The 13,030-nt window shown below is 41.2% G+C and overlaps 1 protein-coding gene across 12 annotated transcripts in view; it reads left to right on the top strand.

Annotated features, from left to right (window-relative positions):
• The window catches only part of FNBP1 (formin binding protein 1), an 89,269-nt gene that overhangs the window by 16,561 nt on the left and 59,678 nt on the right, over positions 1-13,030 (top strand). For 5 of the 12 annotated variants that reach the window (XM_066201506.1, XM_066201502.1, XM_066201501.1 and 2 more), the window contains exons 1-2: positions 6,324-6,786; positions 12,787-12,902. In XM_066201506.1, coding sequence (XP_066057603.1) covers positions 6,634-6,786; positions 12,787-12,902 — 269 coding nt within the window. In that variant the 5' untranslated portion in view covers positions 6,324-6,633. Of the gene's footprint in view, positions 1-6,321; positions 6,787-12,786; positions 12,903-13,030 lie in introns of those variants that run through there. The other 7 variants (XM_066201500.1, XM_066201497.1, XM_066201505.1 and 4 more) reach the window with 4 other exon arrangements.

Genomic DNA, 13,030 nt, shown 5'->3' with positions numbered 1-13,030 from the left:
TCTAGAAGCTGTAATTTTAGGTTGTCTTGGCTGGCACACTATGGTCAGCACAGTGAACTTGGGCTTTGTCTGCTGGGGCTGGGAGTGTGGCCGTCCTGCAGCATCCTTGTGGCACAGCCAGCAAACCACCGAGCCTCGCTCGCCTCGCTGTGGTTCCCCACGTGTCTCTGATTTCTCTGACCTGGGCCCAGTTCTGGATGTGTTGGAGAAAAGGCAGCACTTAGCACAAGGAGGCTGCTGTTAGGCTGGGGAGTGTTTGCTGCTGCTACAATTTGCTTTAAATGCTCTCTGATCAGGTGCTCAGGCCCTTCAAATTGGTGGATGGTAGAGACAATTGCGCTCTAAACTCTAGTTCTGCACCTTTCATGAGCATCATTTATGGGGTAGGAACCTCAATTTCTTGCATTTTACAAGGCTTGGTGGCACGTGATCTCTTTAGCCTTCTTGTGTGAATGTTTGTTTAGTGCGATGGAGTTAAATTTTACCTCTTTCTCTTTAGATTCTTGCAACTGTCATATGTCCCTTGGAGAATGTCAAGTATCCCTGAGGGAGGGATGACTCCGTCACAAGCCAGGGTGCATTGTGCTGCTCTATTGACTCTGCAAACCTGAAATGTGTGTGGGAGAACTTTCTCTTGTAGCCTAGCATGTAATTTAATTGATGTTTGTTTGGTAATTTGCCTCAGATTAAACTATTCATTGTCACCACTGAACAAATGCTTTGTATGCTTCTGGTGGGTCAGCATTTTGCACAATGTTTCCCCCTTCTTATTCCACCTACTTTGATGCATTCATTTAGTTTTGCTGCAGTCTTAGTACTGAGAGCTGAGAGAGGCTTCTCTTGGGAGAAGGGGGAGACCCAGTGGAGTTTGAGAGGCTTTGTACAGTGATTATTCAGTTAAGGGAAATGCGATTACTTTTCCTCAGATTTAAACTTCGATGTAACACGAGTTCACACCATAGTTAATGGGAGTTGTTACCTGAGGATAAACTTCATAGAAATGTCACAGAAGTGAGCATGTGAGAATGGGAAGCTGTGCTCTATTCCCCCAAAGGATAAGAGACTGAAGTAATTGAAGAATTATTATCAATAGCAATTCATGCTTTGCTGCACAGGTGAATGTTTCTGATCCTTGGCAAGATGTCTGTGATAGAGTTGCCGCATTAGTTTTGGTCTGACCATATTTTAGCTTGATAATTCTATGGCTGTACAGGTGATGCCCTTTGTAGAGGAGAAGCATGGTGAGTATCAGCTTAAAGTCTGAATATTTTATGCAAGTGGGATCAGACTGAAACAATGTTTTTGTCAAAATTGAGATAAATGTCCCGACTGTAGGACATGGCAGAGTGCAGATGCAGCTGGTGTTAAGCTCTTCCCTGAATGTTTATCAGGAAAAAACTGAGAGGAGAAAGGTGTTGGGTAAAAGAAAAATGTATGACAGGATAGGATGTTAGAGGACTGTCTTGGTTGCCATTTTTACAGCTACAGTAAGGGCCAGGTCTTACTGTAATAAAAAAAAAAAAGCTGTGTGAGAAACCTAATGGATGGATTTAAGGCATAGAGTCTCTGCAGCTTTCTTTTGGCTCTTAGCTTATATTTGTGGCCTGGTTCCAGAATTTATCCATTTTTTGCCAATGTAGTTTCACTCTACTCCACAGAGTGAAGTGTATGCATAGATAATTCTGAATCATGAAATGCACTTTGAACAGAGTTTGTTGACATGTTTTGAAGTGACCAACTTAGTTTTTTGCAGACATTTTAAATGTTATGCACATTGTTGTTCTATCCATTGCATTAGATTTTTGAGTTGCATATATCTCTGATAATCTTCCTGTTCTGGAAACTTCACTATTTCTTGGATCAGAGTGGAAGCACCTAATTTAATTTCTGGGTTAAAAATGGAATGCAATGGTGGATAGAAATACTTCGGGCATAGCAGCAATCTTATTTGGTCTTAAGTGTGAAGTGGCTCTTGAAAAAGCTATGACTGTATTTATCATGTCATGGTATTTAAGGTATTTAAATGCTTTTTGAACCCCATCTACAAAGAAGTTTTTCAGCAGTTTGTTCCATTTAATTTGGAAATGAGAGGAGGGAACAGTCAGTTCACATCTTCACTTTTCTTTTGAACTTTAGGGAACAGTTTGGAACACTCTGAAGTGAGGGGGGTTATTTTTTTAACCCTAGTTATTGCCATTGCTCCAGTGATTCCAGGAGTCAGCCTCAAGCTAAGTAGAATTAGTGATTTGTGCAACATTTTTCTTTTCCAAGCGTCTGCATAAACATCCTGGAAGGACACGGTACCTGCACTTGGGTTTGGTCAGTTCTGGCTTCAGAGCCAGGGGAGGAGATGAAAAGGAGTGTCAGGAGTAAAGGCTGTTGTGTTTAGTGAATAAATACATCTTTGCATTAACGTGTGTAGAAAAGAGCTTTGCACACGTGCCCAGTTCTACACCCACCAGGGGATTTATTTACTGGAGATTAGAAGTTTTGCTGTTGAGAATACCAGGCATACCTGGTGAGACCTTTGCTGGTTTTTTTAACTGTTATCTTTTGGGGGTAGTTTTGATAGAGGGAGACCAAGGACTCTTATTTGCAAAGTGTAACATGTCACTGATTATTTTTAAGTGGTGATGATATTAAAAAAAAAATCAAATTAATCTCCTCAAAACCCTTTCCTGAACTCCAACTGTGTGTTCCAAACTGAATCCTGAACTGAATTCAAAAAGGTTTGATACTAATGAAGAAATTTTGACTTTGAGGATGCATGAAACAATTTGGGTATTCTACATGGTGAAACCAGTATGGCATTGGTTTGTGATGAAGTTGGGCAAAAAGCCAATTTCCCCCCAAAAAAACCATTCCCACAGACTGCTACAGTTTGAAGTACTGTTCTTGTGGATAAGACTCTGCTGTTTTGATTCAGTATGGTTTTGGGTAAGAGGGCAGAACTGCCTTTTCTCTGTGTGTTCTTTTAAATGGATCAGCAGGCTCGTTTGGCTTTCTATTGTAGTTGTCCATGCCATGCAATAAGCAGGAACACTCTATGGCTCATTTTTAATAATCAGTACACAGCTGCCCAAAGGGGAAACCGTGGGCAAGAGCTCTTGTTGATCTTTGTTTTAACAGCTGGTATTATTAAGGGAGAGCTTTGCAGACTGGGAAAGAAAAAAAAAAAAAAAAAAAAGAGGATGAAAATCAGTCAACAGTTAATCCAAGATGTGGCCAGACAGCAAAAGATTTACTGGGAATTAGTTCTAAAATTGCATTTGTTCAAACAATTTCAGAAGAAACGAAGTGGGTGTGTATTAAATCAGGGAAGTGGGATGGTGCTGGGGAACAGTGAAAAGTTGCAACATTTGTCAACTGAAAAACCTTCCTGGAACAACAGCAGCAGCATATATTTGGTATTGTTACCATGCTGCAAGTCCTGAGGGAGGCAGTTCGGATCTGGAGCTCTGCTGCAGCTCAAGGTTTATACCCTCCCAGCAGCAGAGCCCCACAAACCAGGAGGATCTGCTCATTTTCAAAGCTCTTGTTTATAATGCACGGAACAGTGCATCCCTGTGGGTCCTTGCAGCTTTCAGGCTGCAGCTCTGGATACTGTCAGCAAAACCCAAATCTTTATCCCATTCCTGTTCCCCTAGGATGAGCAGGAGGAGGAGGTTAGCATTGCTTTGTTTTGTTTCTTTGGTTTTTGTTTCTTTTTTTTTTTTTTTTTTTTTTTTTTTCCTAAATGAGTTTTGTGGGTATAATGAATGCTAATGGTAGAGATGCATCATCTCTCTGGCCCCGGTAGATTTTAGTAGTTATGAGCCTTTGCTTAGCTAATGAGTCTGGATTTTAAAGTCTAGATTCTGCTGTTTATCCTTATACCTGGTACAAATAGGTTCACTTAAATCAGTTGAATTGCACTAGAATCACCAAAAGAAGCAGCATGAGCATGTTTGTCTTCAATTTAAATAACGGAACAAGTGCATAAAAAAGTTGAAATGCATTCAGTCCTTCAATAAAAATAGTCTGACTTAACATCTGGCAATAGTTGAAGTTCCTCTCTTATTATCTTGTTCTTTAAGAGCTTTCTTACATACTGGGTTATAATTTGCACATTATAATGTATTTTGAAACAAAACTGTGTCCTGTTCTGGGGTTTCCTTGAGTGTGTTTTATAAGCAGAATTGCAGGTTTGAAAAGAAACGTTCCTTTCTGAATGGGCTGCTCGTGTCAGATGGTTCTCATTGTGGCAAAGTCATGCAGTGCCTCAAACCTCAAAGTGTATAAATTTATTTGAAGGAAATGAGTCGCTGCTGCATCATGGCCATCTATGAAAAGTGTCCTTGGACATTGCAAATGGTGATTTTTGAGCCTTGCCTTTTCCTCATTCAAAGAGAGCTATATAAAATTCATTTTCAAGAGCATGAAACTGTGACACCTCTAAGAAGCACATTTCCTCTTTCAAGAGATGCAACACTATCTTTAGAAGGATCTCCCACTGATAACAGCAGGTGCTGCCTCAGTGTGGCCTTTTCAGGTTTGAATAAAACCAAAATAGCACCTAATGCTCCATGCTGGATGTGCTTCTGTCCAGGCTGCCAGGACATGTAACCTACATAATTTATCATCAAGAACTCCCTTGTTCCAAGAAAACAAAGGATAGTCTTATTTGTCCCTCACTATCTAGAATTTGGCTCAGTTGCATTTTCTCTTAATCACCTGTTGCTCATCAGCTCTGTCCTGCTGCAGCTGAACTGATCACATCCTCCTGCCTTCCTACTCCCCAGAATTAATCACTCCTCCCTGTTATCTTACTTCTTTCAGCATCTTTCTGAGCTGCTGCAGTCCCAGCAACCACATCCTCTCTTGAACTGAACATCCTCTCTGTCACCTTCCTTTCTGGCTGCTTTGTTAGCACAGTTACTTGTCCTGTTGCTATGGGGGGACTACAAGTTCTGCTTTACCACATCCTTTGCGGGATATAACAGGAGGAGGAGGTTTGCTTTGACACCGGGATGGCAGAGGTAGAGGATTTGAGCTCTGCTGAGGAAGGCTCTTTGCTGCAGTGGTAAGAGCAACCCTTGGGGCAAGACCAGGAAGTTTCTTGCAAGATCACCTGCTCTTGGATCTCTACTGCTTTTGTGGCCTCTGACTCAGAGCCTTCTGGCTGCTGCCAAAGGAGCAGTTTCATTTCACAGTTTAAGCTATCAGCAGGGAGAACCAGACATTGAGGCACTGAGAGCATGTGTGAGTGTGTGAATGCCTCGGCAGTCGGTGACACGGGTTGTACTCACACCAGGAAGCTTCTCCCCGTGAACCACGTGCTGGGTTTTGCACGGCTTCCATAATAGGTGTTAAAGTGGGTCACCACGGCAGGAGTGTGGCTGTACTCCCAGTGACCTCTCCAGCAGGCTGAGGTGTCCTCTTGCCGACCTGTTGCTCTGTGCTGCTGCCCAGAAAGCCACTCTCAGTCTCCCAGCCCTGCTTTGGGAGCTTGCTGTTGGCTTTGCTGCTGTTCACTGCCGTAACCCTGTGCTGTGTTTTAGTCTGGTGTTGTGCACCTTCTCTCCAAGGAGGTTTAACCTTCACCGGTACAAAGCTCACCCCTTTTATTAGTGGGGGATGTTCCTGTGCAGCTCTGCTGTAGGTGGATCTTTCTGTGAGATGTTGCAATCAAATTGGTTCCCTGTCAGCCCTGATGATCTGGTTGTACTCCCAGGACTGGCTGTGCCTCAAAGCAGCTGGAATATTCATGTTGCTCTCCAGGTGCTGGCCTTTGTGCCAGCTGCTCATGGCTTTTCTCAGAAGTGCTTCTTGTTTGAATTAAGTCAGGTTTTTATCCAGGTAGGGTTAAGGTATGGTCAAAAATTGCCTGTGGGACAGCACCCTGGATTAATTAGCAGGAGGGATCACTCTTGAGTTTGTGGAAGGTGGTTTTTGGGGTGGGGATGAGTGTGGTTGGTCTCAGAAGCAATTACAAGGCTGTGCAAAGGGCCTTGGTGTTATACTGGGACAGTGTTATTTTCTATCCAAATTAAAACTGGCATAAATATTAGAACTTACTTTGCTTTCCAGCTTCAGCAAAATGCTGAGGAGGGTAAGCGTTTCAAGGCTGAAACATAACCCAGAAACTGCTTTATTCATAATGTCTATTGCAATAAGCTGGACAATTAGAAGTGAGTTTATCTAGCAATATAAAAGGTATTTCAACCTAAAACATAGTCTGTTTCCACTCTTGCTTTTTGTCAATTCCCCTTCACACATGTTTGAAATATTCAGTTCCCTAATGATGCAGCAAAGAATCTTGTCTTTGTTTCTCTGTTCTCCTAACTAGATCAAGTTCCCAGGTGAATGGAAGAGATAGAATAGTAAACCTTGAGGGCTTTATGGGAAAATGTGTTTAGGGGATGGCAATAAAAGGAAGGTGGAGGTGGGCAAGTAAGATGGCTTTTTTCTCTGGGCTATTTATTTATTATTCAGCTCAAGCAGAAGTCATGCCTGTTTAGGCATCCTAGTGAAAGGTTGGGGGAAATGTATTTAATACTTGAAGGGCAAGATGAAATTAAGCACGTGTGGCTGAAGAGGTGATCTGCATGACAAACACACGTGATCATAAATAGCTTTGTTAACAAGAACCGGATGTGTGGGGGAATGGAAAGGTTCAGTCAGAAGACAACAGTGAAGCCACAGCATCATTTGAGTGTAAAGCAGGCAGAGATGGTCTCCCTGCCCCATCCCTCTGTGCTCCATGGTGCTGTGAGTGCTCCTTGTCTCTGCTGCAGGAAGGGAAAGGTTGGTGTCCCGTGTTCCATATATAATCAGGGATGTTTGTTTAGTGTCATTAACTGAGGGTTTCACTGACTGTTGCTGACAAGTTTTGTGTGGGAAGTTGATTCTCATCAGTAGTGGCTGAGTCAACAGATGCTGAATTGCTTTGGTATTTTCTACTCATCTCTGTTTTCTGGAAGGCTCTTGTGGTGGTAGCCTGTATTTTATGCATTTTCTTTCATTATTAATTTGCCTGGAGACTGTTAACATTTGCATATAACTTTATTGTAGGTCTCTGAGGATCTGTGATCTGAATTCCCGTGTATTCTGCCAGCACTGTTGTGCCATATGGGACTCAGCTGAGCCTGTGAAGGGCTCATCATCTCGTTAATTATTTTTATAATTTGAAGTTGTTAAACCATGGAATCTAAAAAAGTAATTTAGAAATTGAACCCTGTAATGTATTCTTGATCTTCACTTTAGTTCCTTTTTGCCTATGAAACTGAATGAGAGTATTTAAAAAAAAAAGGGATATGGGAGGAGAAGGTATGATCAGAGGTAAAAATTAGCCAATAATTCCTCTATTACTATTTTTGTTATTAATGGCAGGATGTAAACAAATAATCTTGTGAGGAAACAGAATCGAATTCACTGGGGAATGAGATAGTAGAAAGTCCTCAAATATTCTTAGTGTTCAAGAATCCTGTGTCTTTTATTGTATTGCTACATTAGAATTATGGGAGGCTTATGCTAAATATAAAGGCTTTTCATTTGCTATTAGCATCTGAATTTTCAGCATAGTCTTTCTCCATTATTTGTCTCTGTGTTAGCATTCTTAATTTCACGGTTCTGCACTGTCACCTGTGAAAGCAGCAGGAAGGGTGACAGTGACAGTGACAGTTTTGCCTGGATACTGGTACAGTAAATGCTGCCAGCTCGGTCTATTCTGGGGAGGTTTGACAGGAAGATTTAACTTGCAGAATTAATTGGTAAATTCTCTTATAATCTGTTATTTTGTTCACATTTGACACCAAGTAGAAACCTCACTCCTTCTGGCCTGGATGTGTGTTAGAACTGGGCAGGGTGGGTCTGTCTGGCTGCAGAGAGACTGAGGCTGGCAGCTCAAAAGTGAGGACATCCCCTTTATTTCAGTCAATGTTAAGGCTGAAGAAGCCCTTTGGTGGCAAGTGAAGGTCTATCATTGGATCTGAGCCATGTGTTGAACTATTTCACAATAGATGAAAGTCTTTTAGAAAGAGGAAGGAATATCTCACTGAGCTGGTCTTCAGAAACCTCATGAATAACACTTTATTGCTCAATAATTGGTTGTACTCCATGTTATATGGCCGAGAAATGGGAAGAGGGTTTTTTTTTCTTAAATGGCTAACTTTCCTCTTCCCAAAATACTTTGCATAGCTGAGGAATGTGACTTCAGGAGGGCAGTTGAGAGGTGAAGGGGATTTGACAGCTTAAAGTAACCGTTCAAATGAAGCAAAGCAAATGGGCAGCACTATTTCCATTTTAAGCATTGTCAGGGTAACAAGCATGCAACCAAATTTCAGAAAGAATGCATGGATGGGAGGTTATTTGGGCAGCAGTAAAAGCACCGGGAGAGAATTAATGGAAACAGAAATGAAGTTAAAAGATGAATTTAGAAACACACTTTGCCTTAGGTTAAAGTATTCAAAGCATTCTGGGTACTTGGATGTCAAACTCCTGTTCAAGTTGATGACTGAAGTTCTACTTCCCTCTTCTGAGCTTCAATTTTTGTGTGCATGCTCAAGATTATGTTAAGTTCTGAACAGTTTGTTTCAAGCAGCAGGGGCTCTGCTTTCCCACCTGTGTGGGTCAGCTCCTGTATTCCAGCTCCTCCATCTGCTGGGGAAGTGTTTGTAGTGGCACATGTTGCTGGCTTTGGGAATCTGATGAAGGGGGGGTAAGTTACAGTTACACAAGCAGTTTAATTACATGGACATCGTGACGGTCAATTAGCAGTCTTATTCTTTTTAGTAAGCTTATACCACAATAAACATAGGCACTTGAAACTCAGAGAAGATGAGATTTGGCAGTTTGGAGGAACATAGTAACATGAAGGCTGTGGTGGGAGCCTACTGTGGTAGACAACTGACTGTCAGTGCAGCATTTCCTCTCAAAGAATATTCTTAGGTGTTAACCAGTCTCTGAGCCAGAGGAAAGCAGTGAATTCTTCTAGAAAATGTTTTGGTGTTTCTTTTTCAGAGAAAACAGGTGTGATGTGACCTTTTGTTTCTCCCTCACTGTGGTCGAGTGGGAGCATTCTTACTGAACATTGCATCATATTTCTTGCCTTGTTTTCTTGAATGCTAAAGCCCTGTGGAGTTTATTGTTTCCTAATGTTCTCCCTGTCTGGAAGGGGTGAGGATGCTGTAAAAATGAACAGAGGAGATTCTGTGTATTGAAACTGAAAGCTGAAACAGTAGCTCATGGGGCACCTGTGCCCTCTTGCAGCTGATGACTGAACCTGCAGAGCTGCAGTGGCACAGTTCACCTGCCAAACCATCTCTGCCAGGGCTGGTGCACTTTGTGTTGAAAACATGTTGTGTTCTCATTAGACTCCAGAATAATTGAGGGGTTTTTTTATCTCTAGATTCCTACTGATAATGCATTCTTGTGATGAATTTGGAGAAAAGCAAATCAATTTCTGAAGAGTGTTTTCAATATTGCTTATTTGAAGGCATGATACTGTTGCTAACTGCTCTCAAAAATCTCTTTTTCAGAAGTCCTATTTTGCATTGATTACATGTATCCCTGGACTTTAGGATTCCATGAATTGAAGGTTATGCTATATGATCAACACATTTTGTGTCCTCTGTAGTCCTTATGGTTCATTAACTTTTATTACTCAGAGCCTTTGCCTACCTTTAGTGTCCTTCCAGATGCATGGAACGAGGAGAACAATCTGTGTCGTGTCCCTCTGGCTGCACTGCCCTTCCTTTGGAACCTCATGCTCAGCCAGTGATGGTGTTGCCATTTTTACTGACTGTTTTTTTTCATCCTCAAGGCAGTCAGCAAAGGGGAGGGACAATGGAATGTGTGACCCCAGTGTAACACACTGCTATGGGGCGTTGGCTGCTGAGTGAAATGGCACTTGGGCCAACACTGTTCCGTGCCCAGAAAAGAACAGAAACTCTTCTCTTTAGCAAATCTGCAGAGAGTTAAACTTCCCCTTGCCTCTCTTCTTGAGAGTGGAGCTCAGTGCTTGTACTTTTGAGGTGGTTCTGCCTAGAGCTTGGCACGGGGCAAGTGCCTCATCTCACTTTATAAATAGAAGTTCAGCATCTTCCCCTGGTTGATCTGTCTGACAGCTGCACCACTGTGTGCTTCTCTTACACTGCTCCTCAGGGAGTTTTATTTCTCCAAACTTGGCCTAGTGAGGCCTTAAAACAATCCAGCAGGTCCCTCTGTGGGATGCCAGCCCACACTGAGGCAGCTACCTGGAGCCATTTCTGGGTTTTTATTCTAACTCTGATCTAAATGATGCTCTGAGAATTGATTCAGGGTGGGATGATGGTGGGAGGTTTGGACAAGCCACCACCAGGGTTGTCTTTTCAGGGTGAACCTGCTCCGTCTTGAGATCTGGATTACCTTGGAGGGCAGGATCTCCTTGAAAGGCATTTTTTCCTCTGGGAAACCTTGACCTTTCCTCTTTGGATGGGGTCACAATAGGATAATAAGCTAGTTTCTTGGTACAAATATGGTCTGATAAAGGTGGCTAAATTTGCTTACAGGGATTACAGAGTGAATTTCCCTGCCTGAGATTTCCCTTCTCTAAATCAGTAGTGTGTGAATACATGTAAACCTGTGACTAATGGAGTTCCCCGTGGGGTATTTGTTTTATATGCATGTGTTTGTGTTAAAAAATGTAAATTGTGGAAGAGGAGGGTGTGGGAGAGCTAGAAGACCTCTTTATCAGAAACCTTTAAAAGGCCATGTTTGCATTACTCTCCTGACTCCAGCATAATCCCAGAGATGGAGAGGTTGTATATTTGAAGCAGAGCAGAAGGTGCTTCTCTGTGCTGGCATGATACTCCAGGCTGGGCTGAGCCCTCTGGCAGGAGGAGAACCATTGTTACCCCTGATTTTGCCTTCTCCCCATCCGTGAAACTGTCTGAAATCAAGATTTGTATATGCACAAACATGTATATTTTTGATCAGTGTATTCCCTTTCTGCAGAATGCACACATCCTCTTTCTGAGTGTCTGATGCTACACTGGTTCAAGGGTGATTTGTGTTAAAAGTCAGGCTTTTATTCTGTGTAGTTTGAATTTTTTTACTTTGGTTGCCCTTTCTTGTAGATTCTGGAGCACTCAGTCCTGTAGCACTTAAAAGTTTTTTACTCTTTTTGTAACTTTATGCTATTACCTTTTTGCTGTTCTGCCCCCAGTGCCTCTTTAATTGACTAGTACTGACATAAGTTGAAACCTAGTCTGGTTTGGCTGACTTGGTTTGAAGTAGTAGCTGATGCTAAATCAGAGCAAACACGCAATGCACAAACCCTGTGGGTCCTATTCCACGTGTTTTACCTGCTGGTTTAACTTGCTTCTTAAAGATGTTTTGCAAATTTTGTCTTCCTTACATGGTTCCTGTTTCTCCCCTTCAAATTACAGTTAAGCAGTTTTATTAGCAGGTTTATTTTCTTTATTAGCCCCTGTGTACATGACTGTGTTCAAGGCTGGCAGAGTCCCTCCTGCCAGCAGTGTAACTAACTCACTGTCACAGCCAGATGTGCTGCAGAGCAGCAAGTGGTATTAGATAAAAGCAACATATTCACAAGGCAGGCTTTGTTGTAGCTTTCAGTTATTTTTCTGCTCTGTGTCTAAAGGGAGTGGGCTTGTCTGGCTTTTGTAACTCACTGATAGCTCTGCAAACTGAGTCACAGGGCCAAATCTTTTGCAGAGAAGCATCACTTGTGTCAGAATCTTTGGTAGTGGCAGCTCAGCATCCCACCCAGATCTAGTGCTGTGTGTAGGTTTTTGGAAAACGTGGTCAATCTAATTTGTGGACAAATAAGTTAGGCTGATATTAAAGCCCTTGTTTATTTTGCACCGTGTGTCTCTCAGAATAAGTATTCAATGTATTACAGTTTAAAAATTGTATTTCAAATATTGTAAAAACAGTAACTTCTGCAAAGCTGTGGGGAATGGATTGTGGAATTTGAGTGCTGTTGAAGTTATCAAATTCTGAAAAATAAGGTGATTATAATTGAAATCTGCAGATAGTAATAAACTGGCTTAGATAATTAATTTGGATTTAGAGTTGCTTAATTTTTCTTGGCATTTGCAAATCCCAGACTGACTTGTGGAATGTTCGTGATTTTATTGAAAACATGTGTCACTATTTTTGAGGGCAACAATGTTCGAAGAACAAAGTAGTATCTGTATATAAATGGAGGTGGACAATAAAACTTTCAGGAAGCATAGCTTATGTCATTTTGGGGAGCATTGTGTTGTCTGTTTTAGTACGAAACAGGCTACTGAGGAATTGAAGTCTGCTCTGTAAAAAGGTGAACTGTTCTGAATAACATTTTATATTCATAGCACTGACAAAGCTGAAGTTTAAATCTACAGTTTTCATATGAAAATCAGAATTATTAATTAGGAGTAGATCCCAAATTCATAGAACTTCTGTTAGTTCTTCAGAGTAAAACAAAATACTGTCAAGAGTAGCTATTGCTTGTCCTACATTTAAGTATGTTTTTATATTAGAGATGGTATTTAATAGGATTGCCAGTATTTCTGGAATGAAACTTGATTCAGAAATGAGTAATGAAGAATGTCACTGAATTGGGCTCATGTTAAAATACAGATTTCTGTTGATTAAAAACCTGTCTCACTATGAAAGTATCTAACTGGTAATGGAAAATATTAACAACACCTTCTGTATGGCGATACTCCCTTTGTAAATTAATTTTAGTTGTCTCTGTTCAAGGAGACTAAACTATTCTTTTTTTTTTTTTTTTTTTTTTTTTTTTTTGATTCATTGCAGGACCAGTTTGACAACTTAGAAAAACACACGCAGTGGGGTATTGATGTTCTGGAAAAGTACATCAAGTTTGTGAAAGAAAGAACAGAGATTGAACTCAGCTATGCAAAGCAGCTTAGGTAAGTTGATATGTAAAATTCTGGACTTTTGAGTTGCATCTCTTCAGAGCCTGTAATTAACTCTTAAGTTTGCTGTGTCAGTGGTGATTTTGTTTATAATAATGGCTTTTAGAAAATAACTTTAATTT

Source organism: Chamaea fasciata, unplaced genomic scaffold, assembly GCF_029207755.1.
Source record: "Chamaea fasciata isolate MVZ Bird 193981 ecotype frontalis unplaced genomic scaffold, bChaFas1.0.hap1 SCAF_20, whole genome shotgun sequence".
NCBI lineage: Eukaryota > Metazoa > Chordata > Aves > Passeriformes > Sylviidae > Chamaea > Chamaea fasciata.
The sequence above is the reverse complement of the archived record's forward strand: the minus strand, read 5'-3'. Positions and strand labels throughout refer to the sequence as shown.